This window comes from Rana temporaria, chromosome 6 (assembly GCF_905171775.1).
Source record: "Rana temporaria chromosome 6, aRanTem1.1, whole genome shotgun sequence".
Taxonomy (NCBI): domain Eukaryota; kingdom Metazoa; phylum Chordata; class Amphibia; order Anura; family Ranidae; genus Rana; species Rana temporaria.
In genome coordinates, this window is record NC_053494.1 from 218,497,651 (window position 1) to 218,523,533 (window position 25,883).

Here is a 25,883-nt window from a genome sequence, read left to right on the forward strand (position 1 = left end):
AGACTCTCACCCCCATCTAATTGCATAGAAAAAAAAAAACAAAAAAAAAAGTGTAGAAAAGGCAAAGAGAAATTAAAGCACAAAGAGCCCAATGCAGCAAAAAAAATAAAAAAAAATATAGAAAAAAAAACAACCCCCCCAGACACCCCTACAGCATGAAGAAAGTCAATCACTGGAAAACTACGAACGTTTAATGAAAGTCACACCAAAAAAAAAATCGTCTGAACATTTCCATATTCAATTTTAATCGCAGCTTGACACATAGCGACACATGGAGAGAAGGCACTGATTAGAGAGAAGATATAGGCGCCCGTGTATAAAGATCTGTGCAATAAAGTGAACTCACCCTGCACTTTCATTTTGATAAAAGCATTTATGAAGGGAGAGGCCAAAGAACTAAAATCACCAGTATTACCAGCAGTCTGCCTGCAGCCAGCTGATCAACCCCCCCCCCCCCCCCATTACTGTACTTTAGCATTGGTTGTATGGAGGCAGCCATCTTGGTAGATGAGCAGGGCTTTGCTTCCTCAAATCAGAGCTGCCCTCCCCCCCCCACAATTAGTGTTTTTATAACTGAAGGATTGATAAGGGGGTTGAGGAACCACAGACCCACCTAATGAATGCAGCCAAAGCAGGGAGATTCCTTGCACTGCAGGTCTTCAGGTACAGCTTTCCTCTCCAGCAAGGAGAACAATAAGCCCCTCACCTCAATTAGTGTTTTGATAAATGTGGTTCCTCAACCCCCTTATCAATCCTTCAGTTATCAAAACACGAATTGAGGTGGGGTGCTCATTGTTCTCCTTGCTAGAGGGGAAGCAGTACCTGAAGACCTAAAACCAGCAGGTTTTTTTTTTTCACTGTGCTGCTCATTGTTCTCCTTGCCGGAGAGGAAAGCTGTACCTGAAGATCTGCAGTAAAAGGATCTCCGTGCTTTAGCTGCATTCATTAGGTGGATCTGTGGTTCTTCAACCCCCTTATCAATCCTTCAGTTATAAAAACACGAATTGAGGTGGGGGTGCTCATTGTTTTCCTTGCTGGAGGGGAAGTTGTACCTGAAGTGCAAGGATCTCCCTGCTTTGGCTGCATTCATTAAGTGGGTCTGAAGGATTGATAAGGGGGGATTGAGGAACCACAGACCCACTTAATGCAGCCAAAGCAAGGAGATCCTTGCACTTCAGGTACAGCTTTCCTCTCCAGCATCTCCCTGCTTTGGCTGCATTAAGTGGGTCTGTGGTTCCTCGACCCCCTTATCAATCCTTCAGACCCACTTAATGAATGCAGCCAAAGCAGGGAGATCCTTGCACTTCAGGTACAGCTTCCCCTCCAGCAAGGAGAACAATGAGCACCCCCACCTCAATTCGTGTTTTTATAACTGAAGGATTGATAAGGGGGTTGAGGAACCACAGACCCACCTAATGAATGCAGCCAAAGCAGGGAGATTCCTTGCACTACAGGTCTTCAGGTACAGCTTTCCTCTCCGGCAAGGAGAACAATGAGCAGCACAGTGAAAAAAAACCCTGATGGTTTTAGGTCTTCAGGTACAGCTTCCCCTCTAGCAAGGAGAACAATGAGCCCCCCACCTCAATTAGTGTTTTGATAACTGAAGGATTGATAAGGGAGTTGAGGAACCACAGACCCATCTAATGAATGCAGCCAAAGCAGGAAGATCCTTGCACTGCAGGTCTTCAGGTACAGCTTCCTCTCCAGCAAGGAGAACAATGAGCAGCACAGTTAAAAAAAACAAAAAACAAAAAAACACACCACTAGTTTGATCTTTATATACAGGCCCTTTTGAATGAAATTGCACTCAGTCCTGCTGAGTGTCCATCTCATCCAACGTAAAGAGTTTCTTAAAAATCACTATAAAAAGGCAAAGCGAAGATAAAAAAAAAAAAAAAAGACAGAACACTTCACAAAAAGCTACAAATTCAGCGGCTCAATTATAGCTTTTTTTTTAATTCATGAAAATTACCCATCACCATAGATCCCCCCCTCCCCCCACCACTGCAGCCACTTCCCACCAGAGATCGGTTTAAGGAAATTGAGGGAAATCGTGCAATCTCACAGTTAAGTGATCTTTTTAATGGGCAATTTAACAGTGTTAGTATGTGACCAGCACAGTGCGTTGTGACAAGCGAGGGGAGGGTTACGGGATGATAGCGCGGCTTCGCGTTATACAGAAAACAAGCAGCCAACCCTGAACAGCAATCCCAAATTCTGAATTTGGATCCCCGTTTTTTTTTTAATCAGATAGGCAATAAAAGTTCCCCCTAGGAATCACCTGGTTTAGATTCTGGGGTAAGGTCGATGTTGGCGACTACGGTTCATTGGAAAAAGAACTTCCCTAATTGCGAGAGAACCGACATAAAAATGAATGCCACCATTACATGGTGTTTACACAGTTTTGGTGCATTTGAGTCATTAGCCGATCCACCAATAATCAGAAGGAACTGGTAATTTGACTTCCAGAGAGAGAGAGAGTGCAAAGCGATCCCACACACTTCAATCCCGGATTGACAGATACCAGTACAAAAAGAGCACATAAAAAAAAAAGATTAAAAAAAGGTGGAGTAACTAAGTTGTAGCAACTGCATTTTTTTTTCTTTTTTTTTTGGTGAAAAGCAGGCTCTCATTACCTGCTACAATGCATCATTTGTGCATAAAGAGCAAACTAACAAAAAAAACAAACAAAAGCTTATAGAAAGGGCACTTTTCTGCTTCAAAGAACTTCAGGAACAAAAGTCCACCGGGTCGGAGCAAAGTGAAGGGTTCCAATGTGCTTTACACTTCAACTGAACAAAAAACGCCACACTTAAAGCGGAGGTTCACCCAAAAAATAACATTTTTTAACATTACATTCAGCCGAGTTGTCATAATGACAATCGGCTGTTTTTTTTTTAATTTTATCCCCGTACATACCGTATTTTCACCGCCGCTTCCGGGTATGTCTTCTGCGGGACTGGGCGTTCCAAATTGATTGACCGTCGCATACTGCGCGTCAGGAGTTGCTGAAAGAAGCCGAACGTCGGTGCGTAGGCCCCGTACAGAGCCGCACCGACGTTCGGCTTCTTTCGGCAACTCGTGACGCGCTGTATGCGACGGTCAATCAATTAGGAATGCCCAGTCCCGCAGAAGACATACCCGGAAGCGGCGGTGCAAATACGGTATGTACGGGGATAAAATAAAAATTTTGGGTGAACCCCCGCTTTAAGCCTCGTACACACGATCGGATTTTCCTCGGACAAAAGCGTAGGACTTTTGTCCAAAGGGCGTTGGCCGTGAACTTGTCTTGCAACAAACACTGACATCTACACTCCTTGTGGTGTTGCCAAAAGTGACGCCGTACGCCCCCCCCCCCCCCCAAGTCTACTATTCCCATATTTGTGGAGACAGGTTTGTCGGTCAGAAGGAGCTCACCTTCTCCGCTCCCAGAGCACACAAATCAGAAAAAGTCTGGACGCCACGTACGGCGATCGGTCTGGGCAGACCTATGTAAAGTCCAGAACCAAAAAAAAAAAAGTTGGCGTCGGGCGTGCAGCCATTTTTTTTTTGGATCTGCTGCCCAAAGCACCTTTCTTTGCATGCCCTCCACTCCGATCCCGAGAGCTTGTGAACCTGCAGTTCTTATCCTGAAAAAAAAAGGCCACTCCTTTGCTACATATTTACATGTAACTAGCTTGCACAGTGCATTTAATTCTACAACTTCATAATCTCATATCTACATTCGATATTCTAGTAGTGTGTCTTAAGGCCGTTTTAAAAAAAGCAAAAAACGCTGGAGCCAAGTAAGGCGTCGTTTGCCAATAGCAGCCAGATTACGCAATATATATTTTTTTTTACCTGGCTTAGCTACAAAAATGGTTGCTATGGGCAACTGCCTTATAACCTTGGTTCCTGCTTTTTAATAGACGTGGGATGTCATGGGTTACTCCGGCAGTACAGAGACCGAACATCTGACTTCAAAAGGCCACCTCTGAATGAGTCCCACTGGGACAATAAAAATTTTTTTAAAAGAAAAACAAAAATTACAAAAATTTTAATTTAGAGACCTCGGTTCCTACAAGCCTCAGACTTTTTTTTTTTATACATAGGCCGCCGTAAAATGTATTTCAGTAATGATCATAGGAACCGCTTTTATAGACATATAGGAAAGTTTCTCGTGCGGCAAGCATAAAATTGTTTTCACAGGACTCCGGCGCTGAGAAAGCTTTTTGGATATTCTAATATTTACATTCTCACATGTTCCAGATGCTGGACTTTGAGCATAGACAAGACTGGCATAGAAATATTTACAAGTGAAAACCGCTACAGCTCAAAATCACGCCGGAGGATCCTGGACAAAAAAAAGATCGCCGAGAAACATTTTAAACCCCCCCAAAAAATGCAGAATTCCTCTTCTAGAGATTTTTTTTTTTTTACACGGGGGGCCTTTTTTGTTCACTGGCCGTGTAATACTCTACTGCGGGTGGTCCAAAATCATCTTCTTGTGCAATTCAGTCGTTTTCATTTTAAAATGATGTGATATCCAGAACCGTTTTCAGCTAGAGAAAAATAAAAATACATACAGCACCATTAATCTCTTATAAATAAAAAATAAAAGTAAAAAGGAAACAAACATTCCATCCCTGTGTCCTCTATATAACAGTTTTGCACAGAACATCCCCAATCGTCCTCCAATGTCCCCCGTCGGCACTCCTGGCTCCTTCCCTTCCACCCTCATAGCAAACCACTTGCTTATAGAGGCACTCATGCACGCTTTCTCTCGAACCGGCTCTGTGTCCATAGACACAGACCGTGGCTCTGCCCCACCCATCCCCCTCTGGCTGTGATTGACAGCAGCGGGATGGGACATTAGGAGAGTCCCTACTTTTGCGCATATCACTGGTAAGTATTGTATGCATGTGGTAAGGGGGGGTTTGGGGCACAGCATACTAATTATTTTGTTTTTACAACCACTTTAATATATGTGTCCAGTAACTTATATCCTCCCTCATCCCTTCTAGATCATGTTCCAGCAATAATGGTTTGTCTGTCACTGGGAGGTCAGTTCCAACTGATGTAAGCACACCCCCAGTACTACATCTCCCAAAAGCCTTTTCCCTGCAGGCTCTTGGGAGTCATCAGGGGAGATTTACTAAACCTGGAGGGAAGGGAAAGAAGAAAGGAAGGGGGGAGAAAAAGAAGAAAGGAAGGGGGGAGAAAAAGAAGAAAGGAAGGGGGGAGAAAAAGAAGAAAGGAAGGGGGGAGAAAAAGAAGAAAGGAAGGGGGGAGAAAAAGAAGAAAGGAAGGGGGGAGAAAAAGAAGAAAGGAAGGGGGGAGAAAAAGAAGAAAGGAAGGGGGGAGAAAAAGAAGAAAGGAAGGGGGGAGAAAAAGAAGAAAGGAAGGGGGGGAGAAAAAGCAGAAAGGAAGGGGGGAGAAAAAGCAGAAAGGAAGGGGGGGAGAAAAAGCAGAAAGGAAGGGGGGGGAGAAAAAGCAGAAAGGAAGGGGGGGGAGAAAAAGCAGAAAGGAAGGGGGGGGAGAAAAAGCAGAAAGGAAGGGGGGGGAGAAAAAGCAGAAAGGAAGGGGGGGGGGGAGAAAAAGCAGAAAGGAAGGGGGGGGGGAGAAAAAGCAGAAAGGAAGGGGGGGGGGGGAGAAAAAGCAGAAAGGAAGGGGGGGGGGAGAAAAAGCAGAAAGGAAGGGGGGGGGGAGAAAAAGCAGAAAGGAAGGGGGGGAGAAAAAGCAGAAAGGAAGGGGGGGGAGAAAAAGCAGAAAGGAAGGGGGGGGAGAAAAAGCAGAAAGGAAGGGGGGGAGAAAAAGCAGAAAGGAAGGGGGGGAGAAAAAGCAGAAAGTAAGGGGGGGAGAAAAAGCAGAAAGTAAGGGGGGGAGAAAAAGCAGAAAGGAAGGGGGGAGAAAAAGAAGAAAGGAAGGGGGGAGAAAAAGAAGAAAGGAAGGGGGGAGGAAAAGAAGGGGAGGAAAAGAAGGGGAGGAAAAGAAGGGGAGGAAAAGAAGGGGAGGAAAAGAAGGGGAGGAAAGGAGGAAGGAAGGTGAGGAAAGAAGGAAGGGGAGGAGAGGGCGCCCCCCTTTAAAAAAAATAAAAAAGGCAACATACTGGCAGTGCAGTTGATATAGATCAGAACAAAAAAAAAAAGGAATCTCTTCCTATGCATTATGGGTGCAGAGCTTTTCCAGGTACAGACAGGCCTGGCCATATTCTGAAATGATATCTTGAAAATAAACACCCGCGTCTTTATAAATCTATGCAGCATCAATGAATGACAAATCTGAGGGTTCAACCCATCAGAACAAGTGTGTAGTCCCAGAAACCAGGTTTAAACGCACATCCGTTCCCCTCACACCTACCTTTCACAGTGCCGATAACAAAGCAAGATTCCTCCTGGAAGTTCTGAACCATCTGAAAGGAACAGAAAAGCGAAAAAAAAATTTAAATCAGAGTTTTCAATAAAAACTTATGACAAATAAACCCACAAAGCAACAAGTTGAGAAGCACAACAGTACGCATGCTATAAAACATTGTGTAATATATTGAGATCTCAAAGAATTTCTTGTAATCATTTTCTAGTATGCATAAATCCTACACAACACTGAACATTTTATCAAACTAAAGATCCAAGTATACCTCTAGGCCAGTGATGGAGAACCTTGGGCTCCCCAGATGTTTGGGCACTACATTTCCCATGATGCTCATGCACTTGGCAGTGTAGTTGAGCATCATGGGAAATGTAGTTACAAAAAATCTGGGGGGCCGAGATTGTTTTATAGATTTGGGTACCGAAAGGTCAGTAAAAAAAGGTACCACATCCCGATAAAGACATAATCGATTGCGCAGGAAATGGGACTTTAAAAAAGGTACCAAACGAACATATACAATATAATTAAATTTTTTTTTATATACATTTTTATTAGCACATAAAACTTCATGCAACACTTTGGAAAAACTTCTGAAGAAGCTCATTGAGTGAAACATGTAGAGTATGAAGTAGTTGTACATGATCTTCAAGTGATATGCTTTATTCTAATGTCCATTTAGATTTTAAAGAAAAAATTGTGTGTGCCAATAAAAATGTATATATTTTTTTTTAACCAATCATATGACGTCCACAAAGAGGATCTCCTATCCTGGGTGGACGTCATATGACGTCCTGTACTTTGTGCGGCCGATATCTGAATGATGGGTGCAGCTAGAGGCATCATTCAGATATAATTTTGTTCCGGTGGCGATCCTGCGCATGATAAGAACGATCATAGCGGCGGTTCCGCTGCTTGATCGTTCTAGGTGGCGGGAGGGGACATTCCCCCCCCCCCCCCCGCTGCCATCCGGTGCTTCTCCGGGCTCCCCCATGCCATCGGGGGCCCGGAGAAAGGATCGCCATGCGCCAGACAGGAAGCATAGTGATGACTGGCGCCAGATGGTCACCAATCATCTCTATGACCATCGGAGGCCCGGGCGTGATGTATGCGATGACGTCACGCCTGGGTACCCGGAAGTAAACAAAGCCGCAATTGCGGCTAGTAAGCATGAGATCTGTGAATTTTTTTCACGATCTTATGCTTTCCAGCCTGGAGGAGAGATGCGAGGGTCTTATTGACCCCGCCTCTCTCCATAAAGAGGACCTGTCACACACATTTCCTATTACAAGGGATGTTTACATTCCTTGTAATAGGAATAAAAGCGATGAAAAAAAAAAAAATATGTAAAAAGTGTAAAATATAAATAAGTAAAAAAAAAAATTAAAACGCCCCTGTCCCCGGTAGCTCGCGCTCAGAAGCAAACGCCCACGTAAATCCCGCCCACCTATGTAAACATCGTTCAAACCACACATGTGAGGTGTCGCCGCATGCGTTAGAGCGTGTGCAACAATTCTAGCACTAGACCTTCTCTGTAACTCTAAACTGGTAACCTGTACAATTTTTCAAAGCGTCGCGTATGGAGATTTTTAAGTAACAAAGTTTGGCGCCATTCCAATTTTAAAGTGTGACATGTTAGGTATCAATTTACTCGGCGTAACATCATCTTTCATATTTTACCAAAAAATTGGGCTAACTTTACTGTTTTTTTCTTTTTTAATTCAGTAGACCATCCCCCCCCCCCCCCCCAAAAAAGCATTTGAAAAATGATTGCGCAAATACCGTGCAAGATAAAAAGTGGTTAAAAAAAAAAAAACACAACAGCAGTTTACTACCATTTCCAATTTTTTTTTGGGGGGGGTTATAACCACCTTAACATGTGAAAATGCACTTGATGGCTTAATGGTTATGAAATGGCATATATGATTCACATATACCAAAAATAAAATATTTTGAGCATAAACAAAAGGATATCGGTCTCTTTAAATCACACATTTATTGCAGGCAGTACTAGGCTCGCTTTCATCTTCATCGCTGCCTTGGGGTACAATGACGGGTGAAACGCGGAGGCTGAAGGCAACACCTCCGCTGTGAATGAAAGGTCATTTTGCTTCTGGCATGTTTTGACATTTTCACCCTTCTCGCTTTCCCCCCCAAGCTGTGTTTTGGATATTTTTCTCGCATTGGCCCGACAGGCTGAAAAACCTTTTAGTGTAATCAAGAAAGTAATTCATCACAAGGACGGGGCACATCCATCACCGCAAGGAGCATTCTTCTACATTCTTATACTGTGTGCCCAACAACAGTCACAAGATTTCACATATAAACATCAGAAGCACGGTGAGGAAAACAAGTGAAGTGTACAGTTTAGTCGGAGGACAGGCCTAGAGAAGATCGCTATACTGTGTACACGAAGGCTACTTTCACACTGGGGTGTGGGGGGGGGGGGAAGGGGCGTTGGCGGCAAAGCGACACTAGTTTTAGCTGTGCTGTTCGGCCGCTAGTGGGGAGCATTTAACCCTCGCTAGCGGCTGAGAAAACGGTTTAAAGCGGAGGTCCTCCGAATTATTATTTCAGCTACAAATACTGCAGCTGCTGACTTATAAAGGACACTTACCACCCAGGGTGCCTCCGATGTTGGCACCCGAAGGAGAGCTATCGCTCGGCTCTCGGGTGGTGCCCCGCCATTTTCAGTAGCCTTGCGGCTTCACTTTCTGGTTCCCTACTGCATATGCGCGAATCACGCCTCGCGATCCAAATGTGTCTCCCAGAAGACAGCTCGGGGGGGTACGATACGAATGAGATAATGCGGCCATCCATGCCCAGAAGCGGGCGCAAATTCTTGCATTAAACAGGTATCTGCCAAATGTGACATCGGAGGGGGGGGGGGGGGGGGTTGGGGATCCGAAAAGCAGAAGTTCAATTTTTGGGTGGAACTCTGCTTTAAAAGAGCCAAAAAGTGCCGCTTTACTAGAAAATAAAGCAACTCACCGCCGCCCGTATGCTGAAACTGTCTCCGCTGTGCTCGCACACACCCCCGCCTCCTCCTAACCCCACACATCTCAGTATTAGACCGGCATTCTGTTTATCATAGCGTGGTTAGGAGCAGGCGGGGCTGTGTGCGAGCAGAGTGGAGACAATTTCAGTATGTGTTTTACCGCTCTGCAGCCACTATTCATAATCAGCAATTTTAAAGCTGTTTCGGCATGTCCCTAAAACAGCTGTTTTTGGCCAATATGTATCGGCCACCGATATATCGGTGCATCCCTACAATTTTCGTTTTATCAATACAGCCGTCGCTCGAAAATGCAATACAAGTGCATTACAACACATGACATCACTTCCGATTTTTTACTGTCGTATGAGAATTTTTGTGACTTTAGTAAACTCAGATTCGATGTGCGATTAGCATGCCAAAAAAAAAAAAAAAAAAGGGACAATCATTTGTACGATAATCTCATTGTGTTTACAGGGCATAAGGCGGCCAGGCTGAATTATTGGTGGTGACCGACAAGAAAGCATACACACCTCTGTGCTGACCACCACGTGGATCCCGGTAGGTCCCTGCCTATAGATCTGGTTGATCTGTTGAGGGGTGATGCTGTACAGGTTGGCAATCTTCTCAATCAGCTCAAAAGAAGTCAGCTCTTCCAGGAAGAGGGCATGATAGACTGCAAAACAAAAAAAAAAAGCAAAATACTAAATTTAGCCGAAGCCAGGCAATATGTGGTCAAAGATCTAAAGGGGTACACAAGCAAAGCTTTCCTTCCCTTCCACCAATCTGAGCCAAAAACGGCTGATAAAAACGCATGCAATTTTACCCTGCTTATGGTGTTATTCCATAGGCCATGGTACTCCCAAAAAAAAAAAAATGCATCAAAAACGCAACATGGGTGGCATTTTTGATGCGCTCTTGCGGCGTTATTAATGAGTTTCAATGGGGCGGTGCGTTTTTGGTGCAGTTTTTTTTTACGGACAAAACAAACACCACAAATGCGGGATGTTTAACTCTGCTTAAAAAAAAGTGCCAATAATAGCCTACAATAAATTCATATTAAATTAAAATTCACAATATTAATAAAAGATTTGAATACATTCATCAAAATAAATTTGGGTTTAGGGTAAAGTGGTTGTAAAGCTTCAAATTTATTTTTTTTTGTTTAAAAAAAAAAATAAACATGTTATACTTACCTCCACTGTGCAGCTCGTCTTCTGGGGTTCCTTCAGCGGCCGTCTCGGCATCTATAGCCGCCGACTACAGGACTCGGCCCCAGCCTTCGTGTCATTGGAGTTGATTGACAGCTGCGTGAGCCAATGGCTGCGCTGCTATCAATATATCCAATGAAGAGCCGAGAAAATGGGGGCGAGATTGACGCGGGACTTTCGAAGGCTCAGGTAAATAAACCCTGGGGGGGGGCGGTAATCATCGGATATTTGTTCACCTTATTGCATAGGATGTATTAGGGTGAAAAAACACGAACCTTTACAGCCCCTTTAAGTACATCTTGAATCTTCAGTTTCTAAATTTTCATTTCAGTGCACCACTAATACCTCCTCTGTATCCCCCCCCCCTCTATCACTCTATATTCCATATAGCGAAATTCCTTACAAAAAAAAAAAGGGCACACCTTAGGACGTACAGGAATTTCAACTTGCTCTACAAGTGCAAGACACATCATTGCTCGAGAGACAAAATAAGGCTAACAAAGTTTTGCCGGCAGGGCGAGTTCAGCGCGTCACCCAGAACACATATTTAATGACTGGGCAGAAACACTGATAAGGTGAACAGAATGGTTAAGAAGGTTTTGAAGTGGCAATGCAACCAAACCTGACATTTAGCTTGGAAAAATAAATAAAAAATTGGGGGATCTGGAGGACTGTCAATGACGGTTTAACCTGTTAGGCTAGGTTCACCTGTTCCTGCAGCCGCAAACCACCCCGCACAGAGAAAAATACACGTGAATTAATCCTAATGGCACGCACTGGAAATCGCTACCACACCGGGAGCCACATTGCACTTGCGGTTCCCGTGCCGGCTGCGACTTCTGAAATCCTGGGGAGATCTTTTCCCTGTGTCTCAGGAGGGAAACCGCACAGTGAGCTTAGCCTTCATCCCTACATAGATCAATATCTCTACGTGTGAGTGAGACGTGTTTGCATTTAAGAATCTCTACCTTCTTATAACCTGTATGTCACTAATCACTGCCCCCCCCCCCCCCCCCAATGTGTAAACGCATCATTCTATTCATGACACCTGTTTGAACATTTTGCTGACTTTGCAATGCTAGCCGCATGTTCTCTACCTACATAGCTTATCTGCTTTCACAAAAGATAATTTTTCACAAATCAATAGGAGATTCAATTGGCTTTGACTGAAAAGTTCTTTTAACCACTTACCGAAAAAACAGAGGTGTGAACCCCCGGCCTGAGATGTTTAGTAACATAATGGGGTTAAAAAAACTAAAATAAGTACAAAAAGAGCAAATAATCGCTTAATTTTTTTACTGTGGGACAGTGAAAATATTTACAGTAGCAATTTGCTTTTTTGTACTATAATAGGCTAAATTTTGTTTTTTAAACCCCATTATGTTACTGGCTGATTAATCGATTATGAAAAATGTAATCGATTAATTTCATAATCGATCAATTAGCTGTTTCGGCCCTAGTCATGAGTTTTTTCCTAAAGGCCTGGTGATTCCCTTCCGTTTGGATATTAGTTGGTAGTGCGTTACACAGTCGCGTGTTTACATTCCTTGTATAAATAAGGAATAAAAGTGACCCAATTTTTTTTTTTTAAAACGGTGTTAAAATAAAGTAAACTAAAGAAAAAAAAAGGGTTTTAACCACTTAAGCCCCGGACCATTTTGTTGCTAAATGCCCAGGCCAGGTTTTGCGATTCGGCACTGCGTCGCTTTAACAGACAATTGCGCGGTCGTGCGACGTGGCTCCCAAACAAAATTGGCGTCCTTTTTTCCCCACAAATAGAGCTTTCTTTTGGTGGTATTTGATCACCTCTGCAGTTTTTATTTTTTGCGCTATAAACAAAAATAGAGCGAAAATTTTGAAAAAAAAATCAATATTTTTTACTTTTTGCTATAATAAATATCCCCCAAAAACAAACATTTTTTTCCCTCAGTTTAGGCCGATACGTATTCTTCTACCTATTTTTGGTAAAAAAAATTGCAATAAGCGTTTATCGATTGGTTGGCGCAAAATTTATAGTGTTTACAAAATAGGGGATAGTTTTATTGCATTTTTATTAATTTTTTTTTTTTTACTACTAATGGCAGCGTTTTTTTTTTTGTGACTGCGACATTATGGCGGACACTTCAGACAATTTTGACACATTTTTGGGACCATTGTAATTTTCACAGCAAAAAATGCATTTAAATTGCATTGTTTATTGTGAAAATAACAGTTGCAGTTTGGGAGTTAACCACAGGGGGCGCTGTAGGAGTTAGGGTTCACCTAGTGTGTGTTTACAACTGTAGGGGGGTGTGGCTGTAGGACTGACGTCATCGATCGAGTCTCCCTATATAAGGGATCACTCGATCGATGCAGCCGCCACAGTGAAGCACGGGGAAGCCGTGTTTACATACGGTTCTCCCCGTTCTTCAGCTCCAGGGAGCAATCGTGAGGGGGCGGCTAGAAACGAATAGCCGCGCCCTCGTCCCGGATCGCTCCCCGCGGGTTACCGTCCGCCGCATGTACCGGGGGGGGGGGGGGGGGGGGTCCCGATCGGACCCGCGGAAACGTACCTGTACGCCCATATGCCTGTACGTGCCATTCTGTGGACGTACATGTACATGCGGCGGTCGGCAACCGGTTAAAGCGCCCCGCCAAGCTCGCGCGCAAAAGCTCCTGCATACGTGAGCAGCTCCCGCATATGAAAACGGTGTTCAAACCACACATGTGAGGTATTGTTAGAGCGAGAGCAATAATTCTAGCCCTAGACCTCCTCTGTAACTCAAAAAACATGCAACCTGTAGAATTTTTTTAAATATCGCTTACGGAGATTTTTTTTTTTTAGGGTAAAAAAGTTATCTATGTTTGGGGGTTCCAAGTAACTTTCTAGCAAGAAAAAAACCTCAACTCAAATAATATGTTTTGTGTCAATAGACTGAACTAAAGTTTCCAAACAATATAATCAGATTAGAATTGGTAATGGTTTGCACAAGTCGCTGGATTTTAGCATTGCTCCAGCATGTCATGTGTAACCAAAGTGACGCCTGCGGCTGCTCTTTAGGAGGAGAGCTGAACTTGGTTGCCTGCAGTGATGGATAACGATCTGTTGACCAGCGGCAGGGCAAACCTGTCCAACTGGATCCAGAGACCCGAGAACTACTTCTGCAAAAGACATCTGGAAAATTGCTGAATCCCCTGACAAACGAGTCTGGTTGTCTCCCCGAGGATGAAGACATGCCTGGGAGAGAGATTTTTTTTAATAGCCATATGTGTCAAGTGAAAAAAGAAAATGCATCTGTTCTTTACCGATGTGCAATATCCAGAAATCTACTACCAGATAATGAAATCTTGAGAAGGTGCTTCAAGGACACATTTATACCTTCAGAGGAGTCCAGCTAAAAGACCAGTCCTGTATTATTAACCATACGGGTCACTGAAACAATGTGCAAGTTTAGAGGAGGAAAGAAGGCCATAGCTCTCTTGGCCCCCATTTCTCCTGTAGGTCACCAGACCACACTTTATTCTAAACTCCTGTGACCCGTATACAGCCGACAGCGGGCTGAAGTCCACTGACTTCACCGAGCCGGCTCCAGACTTTAAATGTCGGGATCCACCCAGATTCCTGACAGCTGGCTCAGCATCTCAGAAAACTGCTGAGAGTCTGAACAAGCTGCTCCCGCCACCTCATCCCGGCACTTCATTGGAGCGCTGGAGGGGCAGAAAAGAGAGCCAATGACTGACAGTCACCGCTCTAAGCTCAGGGCACACCGAGAATGGAGCGATCAGCAGTCTTTGCTCACTCATTTTAGAAGTGGCAGGGGACAGATGCAGCATCCACCTAGGCGACTCGAGTATGGATGTTTTTTTTCCCCAAAACCGATACTTCTCAAACTAGTGGTATCTAAGGCACAGGGAGAAAGAAAAAGAAAGAATGACAGAAAAAAAAAAAAGGAGTAGGGAAAGAGGGGAAAAAAGGGGAAGGGGAAGGGGAAAAAAGGAAGAGAAAGGAGGAAGGGGTAAAAAAAAGGAGGGGGGGGGAGGAGGAGAAAGGAGGAAGGGGGGGGGAATGAGGAGGAAGGGGGGGGGGGGAGGGGAAGGGGGGGGGGAGGAGGAGAGAAAGGAGGGGGAGGAGGAGAGAAAGGAGGAAGGGGGGGGAGAAATGGAGGAGAAAGGAGGAAGGGGGGGGAGAAAAGGAGGAGAAAGGAGGAAGGGGGGGGGGAAAAGGAGGAGAAAGGAGGAAGGGGGGGGAGAAAAGGAGGAGAAAGGAGGATGGGGGAAAAGGAGGAGGGGGAAGGAGGAGAAAGGAGGAAGGGGGGGGGGGGAAAGGAGGAGAAAGGAGGAAGGGGGGGGAAAGGAGGAGAAAGGAGGAAGGGGGGGGAAAAGGAGGAGAAAGGAGGAAAGGGGGGAAAAGGAGGGGAAAAGGAGGAAGGGGAAGGAGGAGAAAGGAGGAGAAAGGAGGAAGGGGAAGGAGGAGAAAGGAGGAAGTGGGGGGAAAAAGGAGGAAGGGGGGAAAAAGGAGGCGGAGAAGGAGGATGGGGGAAAAGCAGGATGGGGGAAAAGCAGGATGGGGGAAAAGGAGGATGGGGGAAAAGGAGGATGGGGGAAAAGGAGGATGGGGGAAAAGGAGGATGGGGGAAAAGGAGGCGGAGGAGGAGGATGGGGGAAAAGGAGGAGGAGGAGGATGGGGGAAAAGGAGGAGGAGGAGGATGGGGGAAAAGGAGGAGGAGGAGGATGGGGGAAAAGGAGGAGGAGGAGGATGGGGGAAAAGGAGGAGGAGGAGGATGGGGGAAAAGGAGGAGGAGGAGGATGGGGGAAAAGGAGGAGGAGGAGGATGGGGGAAAAGGAGGCGGAGGAGGATGGGGGAAAAGGAGGCGGAGGAGGAGGAGGAGGATGGGGGAAAAGGAGGCGGAGGAGGAGGAGGATGGGGGAAAAGGAGGCGGAGGAGGAGGAGGATGGGGGAAAAGGAGGCGGAGGAGGAGGAGGATGGGGGAAAAGGAGGCGGAGGAGGAGGAGGATGGGGGAAAAGGAGGCGGAGGAGGAGGAGGATGGGGGAAAAGGAGGAGAAGGAGGATGGGGGAAAGGGAGGAGAAGGAGGATGGGGGAAAGGGAGGAGAAGGAGGATGGGGGAAAGGGAGGAGAAGGAGGATGGGGGAACAGGAGAAGAAAAAAGGAAAATACAGGTATCCTTTCCAACTTCTGGGAGCCTCAGCCACGGGTATTGATGTCACAGCTGGGGCTCCCTCCTTCCCCTGTTGCCGGGCCAGGAGAGAGGAGTGGGTCTCGCGCATGCGCAGTAGGGTTCCCGGAAGGAAGCTGCTGGTTTAGTTTTTTTTGGGTGGACCTCCGCTTTAACAGTGGGGGGAAGGTTACTCAAACACCCCCGTTCCTTGGATGTTATTTCCAAATTTGAAACCATGGCACAGCCATTTTTTGCAGTACAGAAACAAAACCTCTTACCACAAACATCGTTGTCGTTGAGCTCCCGTTTGCGCTGCAGGTTTGTGCGGTTTTGTTCAGATTCATGGCAGACATAAATAGTCAGTCTGGGCCTCACATTCCTGTGGCAAAGGGGGAGAATAAAAAAAAAAAGCCATTTAAAAAGGCACGTTAAATTTGGAGCAGTTGCCATTGATAAAATCTTCTGGAAATACTAGTTTTCTGACCAACATTGCTTCATCACTTTGGAGGGGGGGGGGGGGGGGGGGGGGGGGGACGATGACTTCCCAAAAATATGTCTCGGATAGGTGGCTGCACTTTTAGCGAATACGCATTGTTCCTTTCCACACATTGGCACGGCAACTCTCTAGGGCCAAGAGTAGCTTGTTCATTATGGATTATTGTTGTATTCCCATCAGGATACCAACACTCCACACACAGTGGATCAGACCTATAGGAGGTATTCTAAGAACGCGGATGTCCTGCAACTACGAGCAAGGCCTTTTACTATTCACTGCGACTTTTGCACAGGATTGCAAAATGCATCATAAATAGGAAATTTAAATTCAAGTGGATTCTATCGTCTCTTAGTTTAACTGAGCTGCATATGACTAAAGAACTTACTTTACATTTGGATTTTAGTAAACAGATTGTATACTAAAGACCCCCCAGTCTAAGGTGAAAGCTAGCGATTCAGGCCCCTTTCACACTGGGGCGCTTTAGTGCCAATAATGGCGCCTGTTAAGCGCCTCTCAAGCCACCCCAGTGTGAAAGCCGAGTACTTTCACATTGGGGCGGTGAGCATGCAGGACAGGAAAAAAAAGTCCTGCAAGCAGCATCTTTGGGGCGGTGCAGGAGTGGTGTATACATTGAAATGAATGGGCAGCACTGCTGAAGCGCCTGCAAAGCCATTCGGCAAGGCTTGAAAACGGACACCATAAGCCCTTTTTCCTTGGCCCCACTAACGGATGAAAAGGGCCCCTATAACAGCTGTAAAGGGCCCCTATAACAGCTGTAAAGGGCCCCTATAACAGCTGTAAAGGGCCCCTATAACAGCTGTAAAGGGCCCCTATAACAGCTGTAAAGGGCCCCTATAACAGCTGTAAAGGGCCCCTATAACAGCTGTAAAGGGCCCCTATAACAGCTGTAAAGGGCCCCTATAACAGCTGTAAAGGGCCCCTATAACAGCTGTAAAGGGCCCCTATAACAGCTGTAAAGGGCCCCTATAACAGCTGTAAAGGGCCCCTATAACAGCTGTAAAGGGCCCCTATAACAGCTGTAAAGGGCCCCTATAACAGCTGTAAAGGGCCCCTATAACAGCTGTAAAGGGCCCCTATAACAGCTGTAAAGGGCCCCTATAACAGCTGTAAAGGGCCCCTATAACAGCTGTAAAGCAACCACTAAAACTAGCGGTGCTTTACCACCAACATGCGCTGCCCCAGCGTGAAAGGGGTCTCACGATTGTGACATTTTCCACGTCTATTGCTTATTACAGGTCAGCGATTGAGAAAAGTGCCGAGGTCACAGACTGCAAGTCAACTACAATGTAGTGCCTTTTGCTAAAGCACAGCAACCCATGATTTTCCTGCATGTTAGCTGCGCTTTCCCATAGACTTTTATGAGGTTCTGCGATAAAATAAAATAAAACTCCTGCTGTTTGGTGCGCTTTCTGAAACCACCACCATGGGACATCATAAAAGTCTATGGGAAAGCGCAGCTAGCCTACAGGTCAGCTTAATTTTGCCCAAAGCACATTAGGAGTGCACCGGGGCAATGTGAAGCTGCCTTTAATCCCGTTTTATCACTTGGCCGCCAACACAGGTACTAACCTTCCTTTTACTGCATTAAAGAGCCGGATCCCGTCCGCGGGGCCACAGACTTGGATGAAATCCTCTTTGGACATCTTTAATAAGTCGGTACCTAAAGAAGTAAAAAATTGCTGTGGTCAGAATACACCCAACAGTTCAACACAGGACAAAAGCCATCAGCAAATACAGTTATAATAATAGGTAAATATCCTTCAGCTCCAATACCAGGACGTTAAACACAAGTTCTGTGAATGCTGACTCACTTTAAAAGGTGACTTAGACCAGACTGTTTACCCTCTTCAAGACTGCAATGGAGATTATATATATATATATATTTTACCAGGTCTATGGCTGCAGTCAGATGAAAGCCACTAATTTGCCGCTGGATCACATTTAAAAGCAGCAGGAGGGGTTCGCTCTAGCAATCCTCGACTTCTGGGGCCCGCATCGTATAACCCCCTAGGAGAAGCACTCTCCTGATTTCTATATTGTGTGTGTATGTATATATCCATCTAGGGAGGGGAGATCTATATCTAGGGAGGGGAGATCTATATCTAGGGAGGGGAGATCTATATCTAGGGAGGGGAGATCTATATCTAGGGAGGGGAGATCTATATCTAGGGAGGGGAGATCTATATCTAGGGAGGGGAGATCTATATCTAGGGAGGGGAGATCTATATCTAGGGAGGGGAGATCTATATCTAGGGAGGGGAGATCTATATCTAGGGAGGGGAGATCTATATCTAGGGAGGGGAGATCTATATCTAGGGAGGGGAGATCTATATCTAGGGAGGGGAGATCTATATCTAGGGAGGGGAGATCTATATCTAGGGAGGGGAGATCTATATCTAGGGAGGGGAGATCTATATCTAGGGAGGGGAGATCTATATCTAGGGAGGGGAGATCTATATCTAGGGAGGGGAGATCTATATCTAGGGAGGGGAGATCTATATCTAGGGAGGGGAGATCTATATCTAGGGAGGGGAGATCTATATCTAGGGAGGGGAGATCTATATCTGGGGGGGAGGGGAGATCTATATCTGGGGGGGAGGGGAGATCTATATCTGGGGGGGAGGGGAGATCTATATCTGGGGGGGAGGGGAGATCTATATCTGGGGGGGGGGGGGGAGCTATATCTGGGGGGGAGGGGGGAGATCTATATCTGGGGGGGAGGGGGGAGATCTATATCTGGGGGGGAGGGGGGAGATCTATATCTGGGGGGGGGGGGGAGATCTATATCTGGGGGGGAGGGGGGAGATCTATATCTGGGGGGGGGGGGAGATCTATATCTAGGGGGGGGGGAGATCTATATCTAGGGGGGGGGGAGATCTATATCTAGGGGGGGGAGGAGATCTATATCTAGGGGGGGGAGATCTATATCTAGGGGGGGGAGATCTATATCTAGGGGGGGAGATCTATATCTAGGGGGGGAGATCTATATCTAGGGGGGGAGATCTATATCTAGGGGGGGAGATCTATATCTAGGGGGGGAGATCTATATCTAGGGGGGGAGATCTATATCTAGGGGGGGAGATCTATATCTAGGGGGGGGGAGATCTATATCTAGGGGGGGGGAGATCTATATCTAGGGGGGGGAGATCTATATCTAGGGGGGGGGAGATCTATATCTAGGGGGGAGATCTATATCTAGGGGGGGAGATCTATATCTAGGGGGGGGAGATCTATATCTAGGGGGGGAGATCTATATCTAGGGGGGGAGATCTATATCTAGGGGGGGGGGGATCTATATCTAGGGGGGGGGGGAGATCTATATCTAGGGGGGGGGGAGATCTATATCTAGGGGGGGGAGATCTATATCTAGGGGGGGGAGATCTATATCTAGGGGGGGGGGGGAGATCTATATCTAGGGGGGGGGGGAGATCTATATCTAGGGGGGGGGATCTATATCTAGGGGGGGGAGATCTATATCTAGGGGGGGGGGAGATCTATATCTAGGGGGGGGGGGAGATCTATATCTAGGGGGGGGGGGGAGATCTATATCTAGGGGGGGGGAGATCTATATCTAGGGGGGGGGGGAGATCTATATCTAGGGGGGGGGGGGGGATCTATATCTAGGGGGGGGGAGATCTATATCTAGGGGGGGGGAGATCTATATCTAGGGGGGGGAGATTAGGGGGGGGGAGATCTATATTTAGGGGGGAGATCTATATCTAGGGGGGGGGGAGATCTATATCTAGGGGGGAGATCTATATCTAGGGGGGAGATCTAGGGGGGGAGATCTCGATCTAGGGGGGAGATCTCGATCTAGGGGGGAGATCTCTATCTAGGGGGGAGATCTCTATCTAGGGGGGAGATCTCTATCTAGGGGGGAGATCTCCATCTAGGGGGGAGATCTCTATCTAGGGGGGAGATCTCTATCTAGGGGGGAGATCTATATCTAGGGGGGGGGGGAGATCTATATCTAGGGGGGGGGAGATCTATATCTAGGGGGGGGGGGAGATCTATATCTAGGGGGGGGGAGATCTATATCTAGGGGGGGGAGATCTATATCTAGGGGGGGGAGATCTCTATCTAGGGGGGGGGAGATCTCTATCTAGGGGGGGGGAGATCTCTATCTAGGGGGGAGATCTCTATCTAGGGGGGAGATCTCTATCTAGGGGGGGAGATCTATATCTAGGGGGGGGAGATCTATATCTAGGGGGGAGATCTATATCTAGGGGGGAGATCTATATCTCTCTCCAACTCTTCCATCCAGCAATTTGCCATTCACAGCCTAAAAGCTGCTGTGGAGTAAGTCCAATTTGGCACACAAGGCCGCCTGCCAATGGAACTACAAGTCCCTACCAACTACAAGCAACTGGCGTGACATTATCTAATCTTAAGAGCTGTGTCTATAAAGGTGTGGGTTCTAAATCAAGTTTGGCAGTTTTGTTCCACCCGTTCATCCAAATGTTGTGCAACGAATGTCCTCTCGAGTGTGCCAGCAATGTTCTGCCAAGGACACTCCTCGCAGTTGACAGGCTAATAAGAATCAGTTACAGAGAAGAAGTCAGACATTTTCATAGTAACATGAAAGATGCTATAAACAGTAATCCTCCATAGATACTGGGGAGGATCCAAAAGATACTGGGGGAGATCCAAAAAGCCTTCCATTGGAAATCTGTGCGAGTCAGCACAAAGGGGGGACTGTGTGTCCACTCCTCCTCCCCCGGGGTTAAGGAAGAGACTCTGCCATCTTTTTTTTTTTAATAAAAACATTAGCAAAGCTTTTCCGCATTCTCCTGATCTTTTTTTTATGTTAGCCGGTAAAGGTTAAGGGCCAGATTCACAGAAGAAGAACGCCGGAGTATCAGGAGATACTCCGGCGTACTTTCAAATTTCCCGCGTCGTATCTTTAGTTTGAATCCTCAAACCAAGATACGGCGGCTTCTGGCTTCGATCCGACAGGCGTACGGCTTCGTACGCCTTCGGATCATAGGTGCAATACTTCGGCGCCCGCTGGGTGGAGTTCGCGTTGTTTTCCGCGTCGGGAATGCGAATTAGCTTTTTCCGGCGATCCACGAAGGTACGCGCGGCCGTCGCATTCTCTTACGTCGTCGCTAGTCGGCTTTTCCCGGCGTATAGTTAAAGCTGCTATTTCGTGGCGTATAGATAGACGTGCCATGTTAAAGTATGCCCGTCGTTCCCGCGTCAATTTTTTTTTTTGGCGCAAGTCGTCCGTCAATAGGAAAGGACGTAACTCACGTCCAAGTTAAAAAAAAATGACATCGGTGCAACGTCATTTCGCGCAAAGCACGGCGGGAAATTTCAAAACGGAGCATGCGCAGTTCATTCGGCGCGGGGACGCGCTGCATTTAAATGAAGCACGCCCCCAACCCGCCCAACTTCAAATACGCCGCCAGAAAAAACACTACGCCGCAACTTACGGCGTGATTTCGCTGTGGATTCGAAATTCCGCCAGGTAAGATACGGCGGCGTAGCATATCAATGATACGCGGCGCAAGTGCAAATGTATCTAAATCTGGCCCTAAATGCTTTGCATGCGCAGCGGGGATCCTCGGCTAGAGGCCCGGCAGCCGCCGGACTCTTACAGGAATGAAGTCTCCCGCGCGGCGCATGTTTATTTACGGACATCACTGGTGCATGCGCTCTGAATGAACGGCCTGGGTGGCCCTGTGCCATATAAACAACCAGTCAGAGCTGGAGCCCGCAAACCAGAAAGCAAAACGGGTGAAGATGAGAGCACCTGCAGATCCGACATCTTGGCGCTGGAAGGGCTTTGTTTTAAAGGCGCGTTTAATATAATGCGCTATTATGCAATAAGTACTAGCACATTATGCCTTTAACTTGCAGATACCGCTTTAATTTTGCCGTTACACCATACAAGGCCAGAGAGGCCCGAGGGGTCCTAGCTGCTGTGAACACCCTCCCAGTTCGTGTGCCCAGGAGGGATAGGTGCAACGTCCAGCCCCTCTCTGCCTGCAGTCTGTCACAGTCTAGGGTAGGCTGCAGCTGGAGAGGGCTGAATGCTTGGGGGTCTTGTCTTCAGGGATAAATGCCCGAAAACCTGCGTTCCTTTCGTTCTGTCCTAAGCCTGATGTCTAAACTAAGAGTGCTCCATGCCAGATGGTGTTGAAGTATAACCAGTATAAATGTATTCCTTCTCCCTCTCTCCATGTGACTATTTGGGCTTGGTGATTGGCCACCAATATTCTCTAAAAAAGCATCTTTAGAAAAAAAATAAAAGCCACACGAGACATTTTGCATACCTGAGAAACTGGACAGAAGTCTGCAATACTGAGGAAACCTATTGCGTTGCAGCCACTGTTGCACATCTTGTATGGATGCAGACGGCACAAGATACTGCACAAATTAAAGGACTACAGTTAGAATGTTACACATCGGGGACCTTCACAACCTCCGAACATTTCCCTGTCCAAGTAAAACTGAAGTTACCTTTCCTTTCTCCTCCTGATTCCAAGCCTCATTGTTAAATGCAGACACTTTCTATTGTGAGGAAAAAAAGAAAAATATGGTTACTGTTGTGATTAAAACACATACACACACACTTACCCCGTTATATTACCACCCTTCCCTTTTTCTTATACAAACTCAACTGCTTTGGCAATGCGAAATGTATTTGGCCCTGCCAATAAAGCTCATTTGAGAGAGAGAGAGAGAGAGAGAGAGATAGCTCTCTTCCTCCAATCTCTCTCTCTCTCCCTCCAATATCTCTCTCTCTCTCTCCCTCCCTCCAATATCTCTCTCTCCCTCCCTCCCTCCAATATCTCTCTCTCCCTCCCTCCCTCCAATATCTCTCTCTCTCCCTCCCTCCCTCCAATATCTCTCTCTCTCCCTCCCTCCCTCCCTCCAATATCTCTCTCTCTCTCTCTCCAATATCTCTCTCTCCCTCCCTCTCTCTCTCTCTCCAATATCTCTCTCTCCCTCCCTCTCTCTCTCTCTCCAATATCTCTCTCTCCCTCCCTCCCTCCCTCCCTCCAATATCCCTCTCTCCCTCCCTCCCTCCCTCCAATATCTCTCTCTCTCTCCCTCCAATATCTCTCTCTCTCCCTCCAATATCTCTCTCTCTCTCTCTCTCCAATATCTCTCTCTCTCTCTCTCCAATATCTCTCTCTCTCTCTCTCCAATATCTCTCTCTCTCTCTCTCCAATATCTCTCTCTCTCTCTCTCCAATATCTCTCTCTCTCTCTCTCCAATATCTCTCTCTCTCTCTCTCCAATATCTCTCTCTCTCCAATATCTCTCTCTCTCCAATATCTCTCTCTCTCCAATATCTCTCTCTCTCCAATATCTCTCTCTCTCTCCCCAATATCTCTCTCCCTCCAATATCTCTCTCTCTCCCTCCAATATCTCCCTCTCTCCCTCCAATATCTCCCTCTCTCCCTCCAATATCTCTCTCTCTCTCCAATCTCTCTCTCTCTCCAATATCTCTCTCTCTCTCTCTCTCTCCAATCTCTCTCTCTCTCCAATCTCTCTCTCTCTCCAATCTCTCTCTCTCTCCAATATCTCTCTCTCTCTCTCTCTCTCTCTCCAATATCTCTCTCCCTCCAATATCTCCCTCTCTCCCTCCAATATCTCCCTCTCTCCCTCCAATATCTCCCTCTCTCCCTCCAATATCTCCCTCTCTCCCTCCAATATCTCCCTCTCTCCCTCCAATATCTCCCTCTCTCCCTCCAATATCTCCCTCTCTCCCTCCAATATCTCCCTCTCTCCCTCCAATATCTCCCTCTCTCCCTCCAATATCTCCCTCTCTCCCTCCAATATCTCCCTCTCTCCCTCCAATATCTCCCTCTCTCCCTCCAATATCTCCCTCTCTCCCTCCAATATCTCCCTCTCCCTCCAATATCTCCCTCTCCCTCCAATATCTCTCTCTCCCCAATATCTCTCTCTCCCCAATATCTCTCTCTCCCCAATATCTCTCTCTCCCCAATATCTCTCTCTCCCCAATATCTCTCTCTCCCCAATATCTCTCTCTCCCCAATATCTCTCTCTATATATCTTCATCTATAGATATAGTGTGCATGTATATATTAATCATCATGTTTCTTTAACTTTGCTGTAAATATATAGTGTCCATATTCTGCATTGCTTGTCTGACTAAAATTGTATTCTTCCATTGCAATATCTCCCTTTGTAGCCCCCCGTATTCAGATGCACTGACAGCAAATGTGTATGTGATGACAGGTCACTTCGACTTCACCGTAGTCTAGTTCAGATAACAGATGGAGTGTTATAAAGGATACTATCTCAGCATCCCTTTAGATGTGCATACTCGTTGGACACCACCGGGTGGTGTAGATCTTAGCTGTGCAACCTGTTGACCAGTTTGATTACTGAATTAAAAAGGGTTTAAAGGTACACAAACCATAGGATGGACTATGGGTGTCCTGAAGTCCAGTTTGATTACTGTTCTAGCAGCACATCTGATACAGTGTATTCAAATAACTGATCTGCAGATTGCACGTTAAAAGTCTTCAGTGGCCAACAGGGAGGAGCATGCAGGTCTAAAAGGGATGCCAGGAATGTGTTCTTTCATGTAATGCACAGTCTCAGATCAGGAGGCTTTAGCCTAGACCAGGGATCTCCAAACTACAGCCACCCAGCCGTTTTTGGAACTACACATCCCATGAGGCATTGTAAAACTTCTGACATTCACAGACATGATGGGAATTTTAGTTCCTGAAAAACTGGAGGGCCGTAGTTTGGAGACCCCTGGCCTAGACAGCAGTACACTGACTGGGGGAAGTGCAAGAAGACATGGGAGACGTAGTTCTGAAATGAGCGGAATGCAGACATTACCCACAATCTGCTGGCTGTTTATGAGGCAGAAAAGCTAAACGGCAGCTGCAGGATACACTCAAAATATTACTATAAACACAATGTTTAGATTCAGGGATAAACGTTCTTTATTAATACTGAAGGTCAGGAACGTGACTTTAGTTCTCATTTAAACAAGTGTTGTAAAAGGGAGCAGAAAACACAAAGGGACTTGTATGAACTTGGTTGACAGGTCAGAGCTTTTTGCTGTGTGTTAAAGGTCCCACATTTCAAGCATATTTACCTCATTTCTAGCAGGAGGTTGCTCCACCGGAGGGGTTGGAGAACAGTTGCTGAAACAAGAAAAATGACAATTAGAAACAGGATTCCACAAGACGATCGTGTGGCGCGTCGCTGTCCAGAGGAGCGGTGCTGAACACCTGCAGGGCGAGCTGAGCAAGACATCAAACCCCACGAAAAAAAATCGCTGACACACGCCGGTACACACCCAGGCTTCTGTCAAGTCATGATGCAAGTTGGTTTGCCCTTTGCTCTACAAAAGCTATTAGGCAGCCCAGGCGCAGCAGCGTCTTCTGTATACAGACAGGAGCAGGGCCGATCCGCCCTATAGGCTCACTATGCAAGCCGCTTAGGGCCCTGCAAAGCTGCGGAGGGCCCCCCAAATTACTAGAGGCCCCGCCTGGTGAGAAGTCATTTTCGGCCCCTCATCCCGCTGGCTACATGGGACAACAGGTAAGAAGTCAGCACCCCCCGCTTCTCACCTTAAAATGTAAGATGTCATTTACGACAGCAGAACACCCCTCCCCCACCCCGCTTCTCAACTTTAATGTGCAACATGCCCCCCCCCCCC

At 46.5% G+C, this 25,883-nt stretch overlaps 1 protein-coding gene across 1 annotated transcript in view; it reads right to left on the reverse strand.

Annotated features, from left to right (window-relative positions):
• Positions 1-4,072: 4,072 nt before the first annotated feature.
• TFCP2L1 (transcription factor CP2 like 1) overlaps positions 4,073-25,883 on the reverse strand; it is an 85,468-nt gene continuing 63,657 nt past the window's right edge. The window contains exons 9-16 of the mRNA XM_040358253.1: positions 25,317-25,365; positions 22,692-22,742; positions 22,505-22,598; positions 17,796-17,886; positions 15,988-16,088; positions 9,874-10,016; positions 6,340-6,391; positions 4,073-4,541 (exon numbers count right to left, since the gene is read on the reverse strand). Coding sequence (XP_040214187.1) covers positions 4,504-4,541; positions 6,340-6,391; positions 9,874-10,016; positions 15,988-16,088; positions 17,796-17,886; positions 22,505-22,598; positions 22,692-22,742; positions 25,317-25,365 — 619 coding nt within the window. The 3' untranslated portion in view covers positions 4,073-4,503. The remainder of the gene's footprint in view (positions 4,542-6,339; positions 6,392-9,873; positions 10,017-15,987; positions 16,089-17,795; positions 17,887-22,504; positions 22,599-22,691; positions 22,743-25,316; positions 25,366-25,883) is intronic.